This window comes from Dama dama, chromosome 5 (assembly GCF_033118175.1).
Source record: "Dama dama isolate Ldn47 chromosome 5, ASM3311817v1, whole genome shotgun sequence".
Taxonomy (NCBI): Eukaryota; Metazoa; Chordata; class Mammalia; order Artiodactyla; family Cervidae; genus Dama; species Dama dama.
Genome location: NC_083685.1, coordinates 69,260,819 through 69,275,597, shown reverse-complemented (window position 1 = coordinate 69,275,597; position 14,779 = coordinate 69,260,819). Strand labels below are relative to the sequence as shown.

Here is a 14,779-nt window from a genome sequence, read left to right as displayed (position 1 = left end):
TTATTCTTATGGGGATCCCCTTATATGTTATTTATTGCTTTTACTTTTCTGCTTCAATATTTTTTCCTTGTGTTTGGTTTTTGTGATTTGATTAATGTGTGTCTGGCGTGTTTCTCTTTGGGTTTATCCTGTACGGGACTCGCTGAGCTTCCTGGACTTGGGTGGCTCTTTTCCTTTCCCACCTTAGGGAAGTTTTAGACTATAATCTCCTCAGATATTTTTTCATTCTCTTTTTCTCTTCTGGTATCCCTCTAGTTCAAATGTTGGTGCATTTAATGTTGTCCTAGAGGTTTATGAGGCTGTCCTCCTTTCTTTTCATTAGGTTTTCTTTATTCTGCTATGCTTCAGTTGTTTACACTATTCTATCTTCCAGCTCACTTATTCATTCTTCTTCCTCACTTATTCTGCTTTTGTGAAGGTTTCCTGGTTGAGTGAACTAGTGCCTGTGTTGTTGTGATTAGAGCTGGATACTGTCTCTCTGAAGGGCAGTGCTGTTTCCATTGTTGTGTTTTGGGATATCTGTGGGCTTGATATGTCTGTGGGCAGCCTGTCTGCTAATGGGCAGGGTTGTGTTCCTGTTTTGGTAATGATTTGATGTGAGGCATCTGGCTTTGGAGCTTGCTGGCTGTTGGGTGGGTCATGGTCTTAGTGTTGAGATGGAAACTTTTGGGAGAGCTCTTGCCAATTAATATTCCACTGGGTTGGGAGTTCTCTGGTGGTCCAACATCGTGGACTTGGGTCTCCCACTGTAGAGGTCCAGGCCCAATGCCTTACTGTAGCACCAAGACTCCACAAGCTGCACAGCACAGAAGAGAAGGAGGAAAAAAGGGACTTAAAAAGGAAAATAAAAGAAAGAAGAAAAAACAGAAAAATAAAAGGAAGTTAACAGTCATACAAGGAACGGACGAACTAAACCCCGTGAGAATTGGTCAAAGAAACAGCTAAATAAACTCACACACTCACAAGGAGAACAGGGGAGAGAGAGGAAAAAAGAATGGACACAGGAACCAAAAAATGAAAGAGAATAGTCAAGTCGATAAATCCATAAGTGAAAACAAATACTTAAAATTAGACTAGTAAAAATACCAAACCAAAAACATGGGTAAAAATGCAATATGATGAGAGTACTGTAAAAATAGAAATAAAATAATTTTAAAATAGACACATTTAAAAGAGGAATAAGTAAAACCAAAATTAAAGGAATAGTGAAAAAGGAGTAACAATGGAACAGTATGAAAAAGACAGAAGAAAAATTATTTATATATGCAGAGAGAGTAGTAGTAAGAAGAATGTCCTCCATTGTCCTCATCACACAGTGAGTTCCTGCCAATCTGCTGACTCAGAAAGTCCTCCAGTGTTTCTAGGAAGTTCTCTGGACCTGCTGTGGGTGCTGTGGGGTCAGCTCAGACTCAGATCTGGTCTTACAGCAGCTTGTAGTTGCTTCCAAAGTCGACAATTGGTCCCAGAGTCCACAGGCTCAAACTCATCGTGGGGATTTAATGTGCTGTACCTGTGGCTGCAGGAAGGAATTCCTTTCCTCTTAGATAACAGAGCCCCTGGTGCTCAGCTTTGATTTTGGACCCACCTCTGCTTGTAGGCTGCCCTCCTGTGTCTGTTTGCTGCCCACACAAGAGGGGCTAAAAGTTGCTACTTACTAGGGTTCAGTTGTTTACTCAGGCTGAGGAGATGGAGGGGTGCAAGAGACACAATTGGGGTTTGTGAGGTGTGCCTGCTGTTGCTGAGTCCTGGGGGAAGCTTGCAGTCTCAGGCAGGTCATGTGCTCCCTCAGGGCAATTGGCCCTGTGTTGTGGGTCCCTTGGCAGAGCATATCTGCATAGGCTTCCAGGAATGTGTGGAAACTGACCTGTGCCTGCTTATAGCTTGGTGGTTTGGGACCACAGTGATGTCTTTTCCACTGCCCCTGGTACGCTTGGTGGTGGCCAAGTGGCCTGCATTCCTCCTCTGGGATTGCAAGTTGAAGTCGTGGCTAGTCCTGCCTCTAGTACTTGTTCCCTTCTTTGGTGGCGGCTAGTCAACATTTCTGCCTCTGGGGTTGCAGTTCATAGCCATGGCTTCTCCCATCTATGACGCTTGCCAAGGTCAAGTCCTCCTGTCTTTGTGCTGGCAGAGCTATTGTGTCCCTGTGACAATGATCCCTTGCTTCTCCAGCAGGTGCAGGCTTTTCCCTGGATTCTCAGCTTTGCTGCACTACCCTCTTCAGAGTATCTTCACAGGAGTCCGCTCCAGTGCTCTTCTTAGGACCCGACCACTGAAGCCTAACCCTCAGTACCCAGCCTCCTCTCACCAGTGGCCATGTAGACATATGTTTCATGCTGGGAAGTGCTGGTCAGCACTGATCTCTGTGCTGAATTCTGTTTTGCCTTTTAAGCACCTGCTGTTGCACTCCCCTCTGAGGCTCCAAAGTTCTCCTAGTTTGTCCTTGGGAGGGGGTTTCCATGTGTGTGGAAACCTTTCCTTCTTTATGCTACCTCCCCAAGGCCCAAGTCCTCGTCCCAAATTCCTTTGTCTCTTTTTTTCTTTTATCTTTTACCCTGCCTCATTCTGTGAAGATGAGCTGTAAAGTCTGGGTTCTTCTGCCAGTGTTCAGAAGGTGTTTTGAAGGAGTTGTTCATATGCAGATGTATTTTTGAGGTGTTTGTCTGGAGGAAGGTGGTCTCATCTTACTCTTCTGCCATCTTGACAGTACCCCCTCAACTGTATTTGGACTGGAGGTATGGTGCTGTCTTGAGTTCAGGTCCCCCCCGCCCCCAGGCCATACACACTTCAGAATATGTTTGTTTAGAAACAGGGCTGTTGCTAAGATACTGGGGTAGGAAGGACCGGTCATTCAGTATGACTGAATTTCCTTATTAAATGGAGACTGGTATGATTTTAAATGAATTTATTTTCTTACTTTCTCTGTGTGATAGTTCATTATTACTGTATAGAAAAGCAACAGAGATATCTTCTTTCCTGCAACTTGACTGAATTCATTTATTAGTTTTCATGTTTTATTGGTGTTGAGATGTTAGGATTTTCTGTGTATAGCATCATGTCAACTGCAAGTAGTAACAGTTTTACCTCTTGCCTTCCAATTTAGAGTCTTTTTATTTCTCTTTTCTAATTGCTGTGACTAGGATTTACAATGCTATGTTAAATAGAAGTAGCAAGAGTGAACATTCTTGTCACTAATTTTAGAGAAGCTTTCAGCTTTAATCATTGGCTGAGGATTTATCATAAATTGCCTTCATTATGTTGAGATATGTTTCTTTACCCACTTTGCTGAGATTTTTTTATATTGAATAGATGTTGAATTTTGTCAAATACACTTTTTTGCATCTGTTGAGGTGATCATGTGAATTTTATCCTTCCTTTTGTTAATGTGATATATCACATTGACTTATGGATATTAAACCATCTTTACATCCATGGAATAAATTCCACTTATTCATGGTATATGATCCTATTTATATTGTTGAATTTGATTTGCTAATACTTTGTGAGGATGTTTTTCTTCTATATTCATCAGAGATATTAGCTTATAATTTTCTTTTTTTGTAGTGTCTTTTTCTGGTTTTGTTATCAGGGTAATGGTGTCCTCATAGAATCAATTTGGGAGTGTTCCATTCTTTTCAGTTTTTTGGAATAATTTGAGAAGGATAGGTATTAGCTCTTTCTTCTTGATATATTTGGTAGAATTCTTCTGTGAAGCCATCATGTCTTGGACTTTTTTTTTGCTGAAAGATTTTTTTTTTTTACAGATTCAGTTTCAATGTTGAATTGTATGATTTTTCTTAATTCAGTCTTTGACGGTTGTATGTTTCTAGAAATTTTTCCATTCTACTAGGTTATCTAATTTGTTAGTATATAAATATTAACTATATAACTATATAACTATTTCTCTTAAGATTTTTTTGGTATCTCTGTGGTATGGATTGTTATTTCTCCTCTTTAATTTTTTTTTTCATTTATTTTTATTAGTTGGAGGCTAATTACTTTACAATATTGTAGTGGTTTTTGTCATACGTTGACATGAATCAGCCATGGATTTACATGTATTCCCCATCCCGATCCCCCCTCCCACCTCCCTCTCCACCCGATTCCTCTGGGTCTTCCCAGTGCACCAGGCCCGAGCACTTGTCTCATGCATCCAGCCTGGGCTGGTGATCTGTTTCACCCTAGATAATATACATGTTTCAACGCTGTTCTCTCGAAACATCCCACCTTCACCTTCTCCCACAGAGTCCAAAATTCAGTTCTGTACATCTGTGTCTCTTTTTCTGTTTTGCATATAGGGTTATTGTTACCATCTTTCTAAATTCCATATATATGCGTTAGTATACTGTATTGGTCTTTATCTTTCTGGCTTACTTCACTCTGTATAATGGGCTCCTCTTTAATTTTTTATTTGGATTCTCTCTTGGTAGTGAGCCTGACTGAAGTTTATCAATTTTATTTTTCTTTAACCAAAAAAAAAAAAAAAAAGAAAACCAGCTCTTGGTTTCATTGGTTTGTGTGTGTCTCTGTTTTACTCAATATTTTCTCTGATCTTTACTATTTCTTTCCTTATGACTTTGGGCTTTGTAATTCTTTTTCTAATTCCTTTAGGTGTAGATTAGGTTGTTTTCTTGAGTAAGGCCTGTATCACTATAAACTTCCCTCTTAAAACTGCTTTTGCTGCCTTCTATAGATTTTGGGAAGTTGTGTTTCCATTTTCATTTGTCTTGAGGTATTTTCTGACTTCCTCTTTGATTTCTTTATTGACTCATTGGTTTTTTTTTTTTTTTTTTAGTAACATGTTTAGTCTCCATGTATTTCTGCTTTTCACACTTTTTCTTTTGTATTTGATTTCTTTTTTAAAAAAAATATTTGTTTTTATTTGAAGGCTAATTACTTTATAGTACTGTGTTGGTTTCTGCCAAACGTCAACATGAATCAGCCATAGGTTTACCCTTGTCTCCTCCCACTTGAATATACTTCCTACGTCTTTCCCCATGTATTTGATTTCTTGTGTCACACTGTTCTGGTCAGAAAAATTGCTTGGTTGGGCTTGCATCTTTGTCAGAGTTTTAAGACTTGTTTTGTAGCCTAGCATGTGATCTATCCTGGAGAACATTCTAAATGCATTAAAAAGAATGTGCATTTTGGTGTTTTGGGTGAAATGTCTTTCAGATATCCATTACGTCCAACGTGGTATTTAAGACAGCTGTTCCCTTATTGATATTTTGGTCTGGATGATCTGTCCACTGATGTCAATTGGGTATTAAAGTCCCCTACTATTACTGTATTATTATCATATCTCTCTTTGTGTCTATTAATATTTGCTTTATATATTTAAGTGCTCCTGTATTAGGTGTATATATGTTAATGAGTATTACATCCTCTTATAATGATCTCTTTATTATTATATAATGCCATTCTTTGTCTTTTATTATAGGACTTTGTTCTAAAGTCTGTTTTGTCTGATATCAGTCTTTCTACCCCTGCTTACTTGTTTCCATTGCATGAAATATGGGAAAGTTTTTAGATAGAGAAAAATATAACTCTCTCTTTAATGATGATGGTGGTAGTGTTAGTGATTTTAGGCAGTAGTGACCTGCCCATTGCTAAAGTATTCTCAAATACTTGAGTCACTGCAATGAAAAGAGTGACTTTAAGTGTTGAGTGAAAAATGAGTAGCTTTTTTAATTAGAAGACTGAAGTATGAATGAATGAACAATCTTGGTATTATTTTCCTAGCATTTTGTGAAAGGCATGTATTTTTCCATCATTTCCTTTGTGAAAGCACATATATTTGAAAGCTTGGGCTAAGAAGGGAGTGACTTAAACTTTCCTTTAATCTCTGTGCTATGTTTTGAAAGGCGATCCTTTCTTTTGTTCCATCATTTGTTTGCTTCTTCTTTAATTAAGTTCATGATTCAATGAATATCATCTGCTGGGTGTTGGAGATAACAGTGGTGAGCCAAAACATGGCTGCTGCCTTCATGGGGCTTATGATTGATTGTAGGAAGCAGGCATTAATGAAACAATCATACAAATAATTTACTGCAAATTTTAATGGCAGTAACTGCTACCGTGAGGACTGTGAAGATAGATAACAGTGGTCAGGGATATATTCCCTGGAAAGATAAGAATAATTGTGCTGCGATCAGAAGGAAAAGAGAAATAAGGAAATGAAATTAGGCATAGGGAATGGCAATATCCAAGTCTTGTGGTCGGAGAGAGCCAGGCTTCTGTGGGGGCTAATGGGTAGCTGGAATCAGATGGGTGGGGTATCATGGCAAGAGAGGATGCTGAGTGAGTTCATGAAGGCCAGCATTCTTAGAGCTTTCTGCATTTTGGTCTTTATCAGGAGTTGCCATGTGAAAAGCCATTGTAGAGTTTTAAGCAGGGATGTGGCATGATCAGATTTGTATTTTGAACAAAACACACTGGCTGCTGGGTGGAGAGTGGATTGGAGAGAGAAAGATGAGAGAAAGTAAAACTGAATATTGGATATTTGATTTGTTTCCTAGTGCTGCTCTGACATCAGTTTCAATCAGTAGGTTTTCATTTAGTTTTGGGGAGAAAACATAGTTGGAATAATCTGGCAGGTCTGGCCCTGCTGTTTCAGTCAGTCTGGTTGGAAAAATAGTTATTGGGATGTAGAATGTGGTAGTTATTAAGTGACATTGAAATAAAAGTAGGAAAAATAGTCTGATTATGTTGAGACATTTTTTTCTTTGAAAAGTCTATAAAGGTTGACTTTTAATAGGCCTATTCCTCTTACCTTTCCCCCAGCTCCTTCTGGGATCGGTAGCCTGGTTTTTCACTTCTGTGTGTGTAGGCTCCTGTTGATGAAGGTCTGACTCACTCAACTACAGGGAAGCCCACACCTAGCTCACCTTCCCCTGAGGAAGATGACCCAAGTTATGGGACAATGTCTTTGGCCTTGCCAGTTGTTTTACTTCTTTGAGCCATAACTATATGAGGGGAATGGATGGAATGTAGTCTTAAGTTTCATTGCTTCCCTGACATTTTCTTAGCCTGTGAGGTGTTTCTCCTGTTTCCCTGCAGGTTGTATGGTGCCCTTGTCTGGTTCAAGTATTATTTAGCTTTACCCTTCATTCAATTGTTCGTCCCATTTTGGGGGTGAACTGTGTGGCTGTGGACAGTATGCTTTTGTTCTTTGTGTTGTACCGTTTCAGTAGCTAGCATATAAGCAGGCTAATAGTTGATACTGGTTTTCAGAAGGAAAGATAAGCTTTGAATAGCTGAATCTTGACTGCCAGGTTCACAATAGGGACTGTTTAAATGAAGTCACTGACCACTAGTGTTTTAAAAAATGAACTCTCTTTGGGGCTCATTAGAACTTTTTTTTTTTTTTTTTTTTAATGTTATTTCCTTTTCTTTTACCCCCTATTGCCAATTTTATGTAATTCTTAAAAAACTCTATAAAGAGTTCCTTGTACAGCTGAAAATCTTTAGTTATTTCCTATTCTTGCATCAACTTCCTGCTGCCAGAAATGGGTAGCTGAGAGTAGTTTCCTGACTTCTGGGAAGAGAGAGCTTCTTGTTCTCACCTTTCTGCTTTTGGGCTGTCTACTTCTAATAGGCAGAATATCAGCTGTACACTGGGGTGTTTTTATGAACCTTTGACTGATGAAAGTGAAGTTTTAGAAGTCAAAGTCAACTCACTATTCTTCCAGTTATACTTGGTGTAAGGTATGGTTGTGGAAATAGGAGGACCAGTGGTAAGTTACAGAATTTTAAGTTAAGAATTATAATTTAAGCTTATAAAAGTGAAATGTTACCTTTTCTTTAAACTAGTTTTTCATTTTTTTTACTTCAGAGGCCCAGATATAGCTCTATGTCCTATCTCAATATGAGCTTGAATAACTCGGACTTATTTTGTTTAAAAACCCTGTGGTCACTTCTCAACAGTGTATTCAACAAGTACTTATAGATACCTAGTTCTCCTTTGAAGTCAGCTAGCATGCCTGGAAGGCTGTGTGATGAATACACAGAAGAACTATACAAAAAATGTCTTAATGACATGGGTAACCACTGTGGTGTGGTCACTCACCTAGAGCTGAGCTCCTGGAGTATGAAGTCAGGTGGGCCTTAGAAAGCATTACTATAAAGCTAGTGGAGGCGACAGAATTCCAGCTGAGTTATTTAAAATCCCAAGAGTTGATACTGTTAAAGTGCTGTACTCAATATCAGCAGATTTGGAAAGCTCAGCAGTGGCCTCAGGACTGGAAGGAGAAGTTCAGTTTTCATTTCAATCACAAAGAAGGACAATGGCAAAGAATGTTCCAGCTACTGTATAATTGTGCTCATTTCACATGCTAGCAAGGTTATGCTCAAAATCCTTCAAGCTAAGCTTCAACAGTACTTGAAATGAGAAATTCCAGATGAACAAGCTGGGTTTAGAAAAGGCAGAGGAACTAGAGATTAAATGGCCAACATTTGTTGAATCATGGAGAAATCAAGGGAATTCCAGAAAAACATCTGCTTCTGCTTCATTGGGTATGCTTAAAGCCTTTGACTGTGTGGATCACAACAAACTGTGCGACATTCTTAAAGAAATGGGAGTACCAGACCAACTTACTTGTCTCCTGAGAAACCTGTATGTAGGACAAAAAGTAACAGTTGGAACCGGACATGGAACCACTGACTGATTTAAAATTGGGAAAGGAGTATGAGAAGACTGTATATTGTCACCCTGCTTATTTAACTTATATGCAGAATGCATTACATGAAATCCCACACTAGAAGAAGCACAAGCTGGCATCAAGATTGCCAGGAGAAATATCAACAGTCTCAGATAGGCAGATGATACCACTCTAAAGGCAGAAAGTGAAGTGAAACTAAAGAACCTCTTGATGAAGGTGAAAGAGGAGAGTGAAAAAGCTGGCTTGAAGTTCAGCATTCAAAAAACTAAGGTCATGGTATCCGGGCCCATCATTTCATGGCAACCAGAAGAGAAAAAAAGTGGAAGCAGTGACAGATTTTATTTTCTTGGGCTCCAACATCACTGCGGATGGTAACTGCAGCCATGAAATTAAAAGATGTTTGCTCCTTGGAGTGAAAGCTGTGACAAACCTAGACAGCTTTTTGAAAATCAGACATTACTTTGCCAACAAAGGTTCATGTAATTAAAGCTGTTATTTTTTTGGTAGTCATGTACAGATATGAGAGTTGGGCTATAAAGCCAGCTGAATGCCAAAGAATTGATGCTTTTGAATTGTGTTGAAGAAGACTCTTGAGAGTCTCTTGAACAGCAGGGAGATCAAACCAGTCAACCCTAAAGGAAATCAACCCTGAATATTCATTGGAAGGACTGATGCTGAAGCTTCAGTACTTCAGCCATTTGATGGGAAGAGATGACTCATTGGAAAAGACCCTGATGCTGGGAAATGTTGAAGGCAAAAGGAAAGGGGCAGCAGAGAATGAGAAGGTTAGATAGCATCGCCGACTCAGTGAACAGGAATTTGAGCAAACTCCCAGAGATAACGGAGGACAGAGGAGCCTGGTGTGCTGCAGTCTATGGGTACAAAGAGTCGGGTACAGCTTAGTGACTGAACAGCAGCAATAACAGCAGGAGTATCTAGCTCATGTTTTATTTCATCAGATTTTTAAAATAATTTTTAATGAAGATGTTTTCCTTGTACATGTTTTCCTTTTTCTGCACGTAGTTGAGTTTTCATCACACATGTTCAGAAACTCACTTCTACCATTACTGTTTCCTGTCTGTAAAATCCTCATGTTTCCACTTTGCTTCATCCCTGTTATCTTTTCCCTGTTGCTCATATCTTCTTTCATTTTATTTCCACTTACTGTTTTTTTTTTTTTTTTCCCTCTTAACTGTGACCAGGTATCTTAGAAGTCCTTAAATCTGGATTCCTTACCTTCCCTTCTCTACAAATACTCAGTAATGTGCTTCTTGCCACATCTTCTTGTGACTCTGTCTTATCTCTTTTCCCTGTCATTCTTCTCTCGTGTTTCTATGTGAAATTCTCTATTCTGGGATCCTTTTCTTGTTTAAGGCACTTTCTAAATCGCTGACCATAGTTGGCCATCACCCTTTCTTACCTTTGCTTTGAAATCTCGGCAGGTACAATCTGTGCTGTTTTTCAGGACTCTGAACGTGGTGGTGAACCAGCAGCTAGGTTTTCCTTGTGCTTCACTGCTACAGAAATTCAGACTCGAACCATCATTGTTTTAAGGAGAAAAAGTTGATGGTGGTACCACTTGTTATGGAGCTGTGTTGCTCTTCAAGATTATTGACATTTTAGCTAGGTTGCATCTTGCTTGTCTGTTGAATGATATTATCAGTTATAGGAGGTTTGGTTAAATATGACTGATTTAAGTCAGAGATCAGGAACCCTTTCATTTTTAAAACAGCCTGTTTTTCTATCTCACTTCCCCTCATGCTGAGCAGCCAGCATCTGATGAAGCAGCTGACCAGCTCTGAGTCTGGCTCATCCTGTGCACCTGAGGAAGAAAGGTGGACAGATGCTGCATAATCTCTCTACCACCCCCACCTCCAGTAGAAAGTAAATTCTTGTTTCCTGAAACTACCAACTGTTTTAGATACCTCAGAGCCTATTGGCACATTCTAACTTTAAGAAGATACACATTAGTCCCCCCCTTATCCAAGGTTTCAGTTATCATGGTCAACTACAGTTTGAAAATATTAAATGGAAGACTCCAGAAATAAACTTCATAAACTTTAAATTGAGCCCTGTTCTGGTGGTGGGTGATATTGTCCTGCTCTCGCCAGCCTGAGACGGGACTCACCCCTCTGTCCAGCGTGTCTCAGCCGTTAGTCACTCAGCAGCTCTCTCAGCCATTAGGGTGACTGTTGCAGTGCTTGTGTTCAAGTGACCCTTATTTTACTTCATAATGGCCCCAAAGTGCAGGAGAAGTGATGCTGGCAATTCAGATATGCCAAAGATAAGCTGTAAAGTACTTCCTTTAAGTGAAAAGTGTAAATGTTCTTGACTTAACAGAAGGAAAAAACATCATGTGCTGAGGTTGCTAAGGTCTGTGGTAAGAATGAACCTTCCATCTGTGAAATTGTGAAAAACGAAAAAGAAATTTGTGCTAATTTTGCTGTCACACCTCAAACTGTGAAAGTTATAGCCACAGGGCATGATAATTGCTCAGTTAAAATGGAAAACACATTAAATTTGTATAGTAAGATATTTTGAGAGAGTGAGAGTACGTTCAGATAACTTTTATTATAGTATAGTTATTGTTTTGTTTTATTATTACTGTTGTTAATCTCTTACTATGCTTAATTTATCAATTAAACTTTATCATGGGTATATATGTATGGGAAATAACAGTACATACAGGTTCCAGTGCTATCTGCGGTTTTAGGGATCCACTGGAAGTCTTGGAATGCCTTCCCGATGGTTAGGGAACGCTTCTGTATATACAGAAATGATAGGGTTTTCTAGTCTTAGAAATTCACTCCTTTGATACCTGAAAACCAAAGAGTGTGTTGATATATTTGGGTGTGATTTATTTTCAAAGGAGTTTTTTTCCTGAGAAGGACCAATTGTTACGATGTTTCATTTGGGAGATGAGTGCCTATTTTTTTTCTGTGTCATTTGAGTTTTGTATGAGGCCTGTGTAACCCCTGTTCTTCTGCAGACTTGAGCTTAGAAGTTATCCTCTTTCCAAAGCTTTCCTGTATGTTAGGGCTTGGCCTGTGTGCTGTGTACTCCAGCCTCCCACACTTGCCCTGTTGCTGCTAAGTCGCTTCAGTCGTGTCCAACTCTGTGCGACCCATAGACAGCAGCCCACCAGGCTCTGCTGTCCCTGGGATTCTCCAGGCAAGAACACTGGAGTGGGTTGCCATGTCCTTCTCCAATGCCTGAAAATGAAAAGTGAAAGTGAAGTCACTCAGTCGTGTCCGACTCTTCGCAACCCCATGGACTTCAGCCTACCAGGCTCCTTCATCCTAAGAGCTGTCAATTCATTTTGTGAGTATCTGTTAGCTTGTCTCTTTCCCAGCCTCCAGGGTAGATTCCTTTCTGTCATGGGCATTGTCTTATTTATTGTGGTAAACTGACATTGTCCTTGGTGCCCTGTATGCACTTTAGATATTTGATGAATGAATGAATAAATGTAGATTTTGCTAATTAGCAACTTTATTTATACCTTCATTCTGAAAGACTTTAATTTTATAGTCAATTGCCTAATTCGATTTCACATAGTAGAAATATAAACTCACCATGTATACTTTGGGTATGGGCTGCTAAAACAAATTTCTGTTATTTTTATTGCTGGACTTTATTTGTAGCCATCTTCTCCTCATCCAAAGTCATTCAGCGTCTTGTGAGCATGCACACTTGGAAGGAAAAGGTAAGGGCCACATTCAGTAGACACAAACTGGCTGAATGATAGGAAGCCTGATCAAATCTCTCTTGTCTGCAAGTACTGTTTTAAAAATACATTGTTGCTGGAATTGAATACTAAAACTAAACATGTCTTTGATCTATAATGTGGCATTAAACTCCATGTGACCTATCCCAGGGTGTGACTTAATACTGGTTTGCCTTTGTTTTTATCTTATTAGTTAATGAACATCAGCTAGTAAGCCATTGTTATACCTTGGTGGCTCTGATGGTAATGTATCTGCCTGCCATGCAGGAGACTCGGTTTGATCTCTGGGTCAGGAAGATCCCCTGGAAAAGGGAATGGCTATCCACTCCAGTATTTTTTCCTGAAGAATTCCATGGACAGAGGAGCCTGGTGGGCTATACTCCATTGGCTTGAAAAGTTGGACACAACTGAGCGACTAACTGATATTAATTACCTTACCAGTAAGGCCAAGATAATTATGTGATAAAAGATTTGGATCAATGAGTAATTATAATTGAAGCTGAATGTAATTATGTGCTTTTGAGGTGTTCAGTATAATTCCATTTAAGATCCATCTTGAAACTAGAGCACTAGGAGGGATTATTGACAAAAGGAAAAGAGACATAAAGATGCAGTTGACTCATGTTTGGGAACTCATTTTTAAGGATGGCAGTTTTTAGTTAAGTCTTCAGAAAATTGGGCTTTTACTGTAAAAGTTTTCATAGGATGTTCAGTACATTTACTGTTGTTATCATTTAAATTTTCTCTCTTTCTCTCTTGAACAGTCAGAATCTGCTGTGTGATGTCACGATTGTGGCTGAAGACATGGAAATTTCTGCCCATAGAGTGGTGCTGGCTGCCTGTAGTCCTTACTTTCATGCCATGTTTACAGGTATGAAATGTTTGGTTATGGACATTTATGAAATGTAAACAGAAGTGGGCTTTTCTTTCCACATTTTCTGTTTTTTATTTACTTATTTATGGCTGCACTCCGTCTTCCTTGCTTCACGAGGGCTTTCTCTGGTTGTGGTGAGAGGGAGCTGCTCTTCACTGCAGTGACGGGCGTCTCATTGTGATGGCTTCTCTGGTTGCAGAGCACAGGCTCTAGGCGCGCGGGCTTTGGTAGCCGTCGCACACAGGCTCAGTGGGTGCAGCTCGCAGGCTCTAGAGCTCAGGCTCAGTAATTGTGGCACATGAGCTTAGTTGCTCCATAACATGTGGAACCTTCCCACACCAAGGATCAAACCCTTGTCCTCTGCATTGACAGGCAGATTCTTACCACTGTGCCACCAAGGAAGTCCCACATTTTCTTTTCTTATTAACATTTTATTGTTATGAAATTAAACATTGTAGTAGAAGAAAATGCTATTGTTTTGTTTTAAATTACTCTTCATCTTTGTTTTTCATTATTGTTATCATGTTGTGTACATACATGTGTACATTACATACAAGTACAATGTTATGCTCAGCCTCCCTCTTTTGCATTTATATTTGCATATATTGGCTAAGTTTGCCTTCTTGCAGTTTATAAGAGCTTTTAGCACTTTCTCATTTTGACGAAAGTAAATTGCTTTTACTCTTCTGCATTTCTTCAAATGATTTTCACATTTGCCTCATCAGTGTTTATAGTGAACAAATAAATGTTTAATAAATGCCTTTTGATTCAGAAATATAAGAAAATAGAGTGGATACTTAGTTATAAAAATACATAGAATAATTTTAGTATTTCGGACAAAAAAGTAGTTTACTCATGCCACGCTGGAAGCCTTTAAATTCATTTTTCTGTCTTTAAACCCTTTAAAAAAATACAGTTGATGTACAATATTTTGTTTCAAGAGCACTGTTTAATGATTTGACATTTGCATGCTTTATGAAATGATCAGATGATCACTGTATAAGTCCTTCAACCACATATCCCCATACAGAGTTACTATAATGTTACTGTCTTTATGTTGTATATTACATCCCCATGTCTTTATTATTTTCATAATTATAGGTTTGTATCACTTAACTATTCACCTAATTCTCCCCCTTTCCACTGTACTCAACCTGTGTCAATCACCCATTTTTTCTCTGTGTTTGTTGATTCTGTTTTGTTATCTTTGATTTCACATATGAAATCATGTAGTATTTGTAGTCTCTGTTTGACTTATTTCACTTAGCATGATATCCTCTAGGTATATCCATGTTGTTGCAAACAGTAAGATTTCATTCTTTTTTATGCCTATCTATATTTCATTGTATATGTACCACATCTTCTTTATCCTTTTATCTATCAGTGGACACAGGTTGCTTTTATATGTTGGCTATTGTAAGCAGTGCTGCAATGAATGTAGAGGTGCACATATTTTTCCAGTTACTGTTTTTGTTTTCTTCAGGTGTGAAGAAAGTGGAATTGGTGAATCATATGGTAGTTGTA

The 14,779-nt window shown here is 38.9% G+C and overlaps 1 protein-coding gene across 2 annotated transcripts in view; it reads left to right on the top strand.

Moving 5' to 3' along the window:
- The window catches only part of KLHL2 (kelch like family member 2), a 158,535-nt gene that overhangs the window by 19,891 nt on the left and 123,865 nt on the right, over window positions 1-14,779 (top strand). The window contains exon 3 of one of the 2 annotated variants that reach the window (XM_061142560.1): window positions 13,146-13,252. In XM_061142560.1, coding sequence (XP_060998543.1) covers window positions 13,146-13,252 — 107 coding nt within the window. Of the gene's footprint in view, window positions 1-13,145; window positions 13,253-14,779 lie in introns of those variants that run through there. The other variant, XM_061142561.1, reaches the window with a different exon arrangement.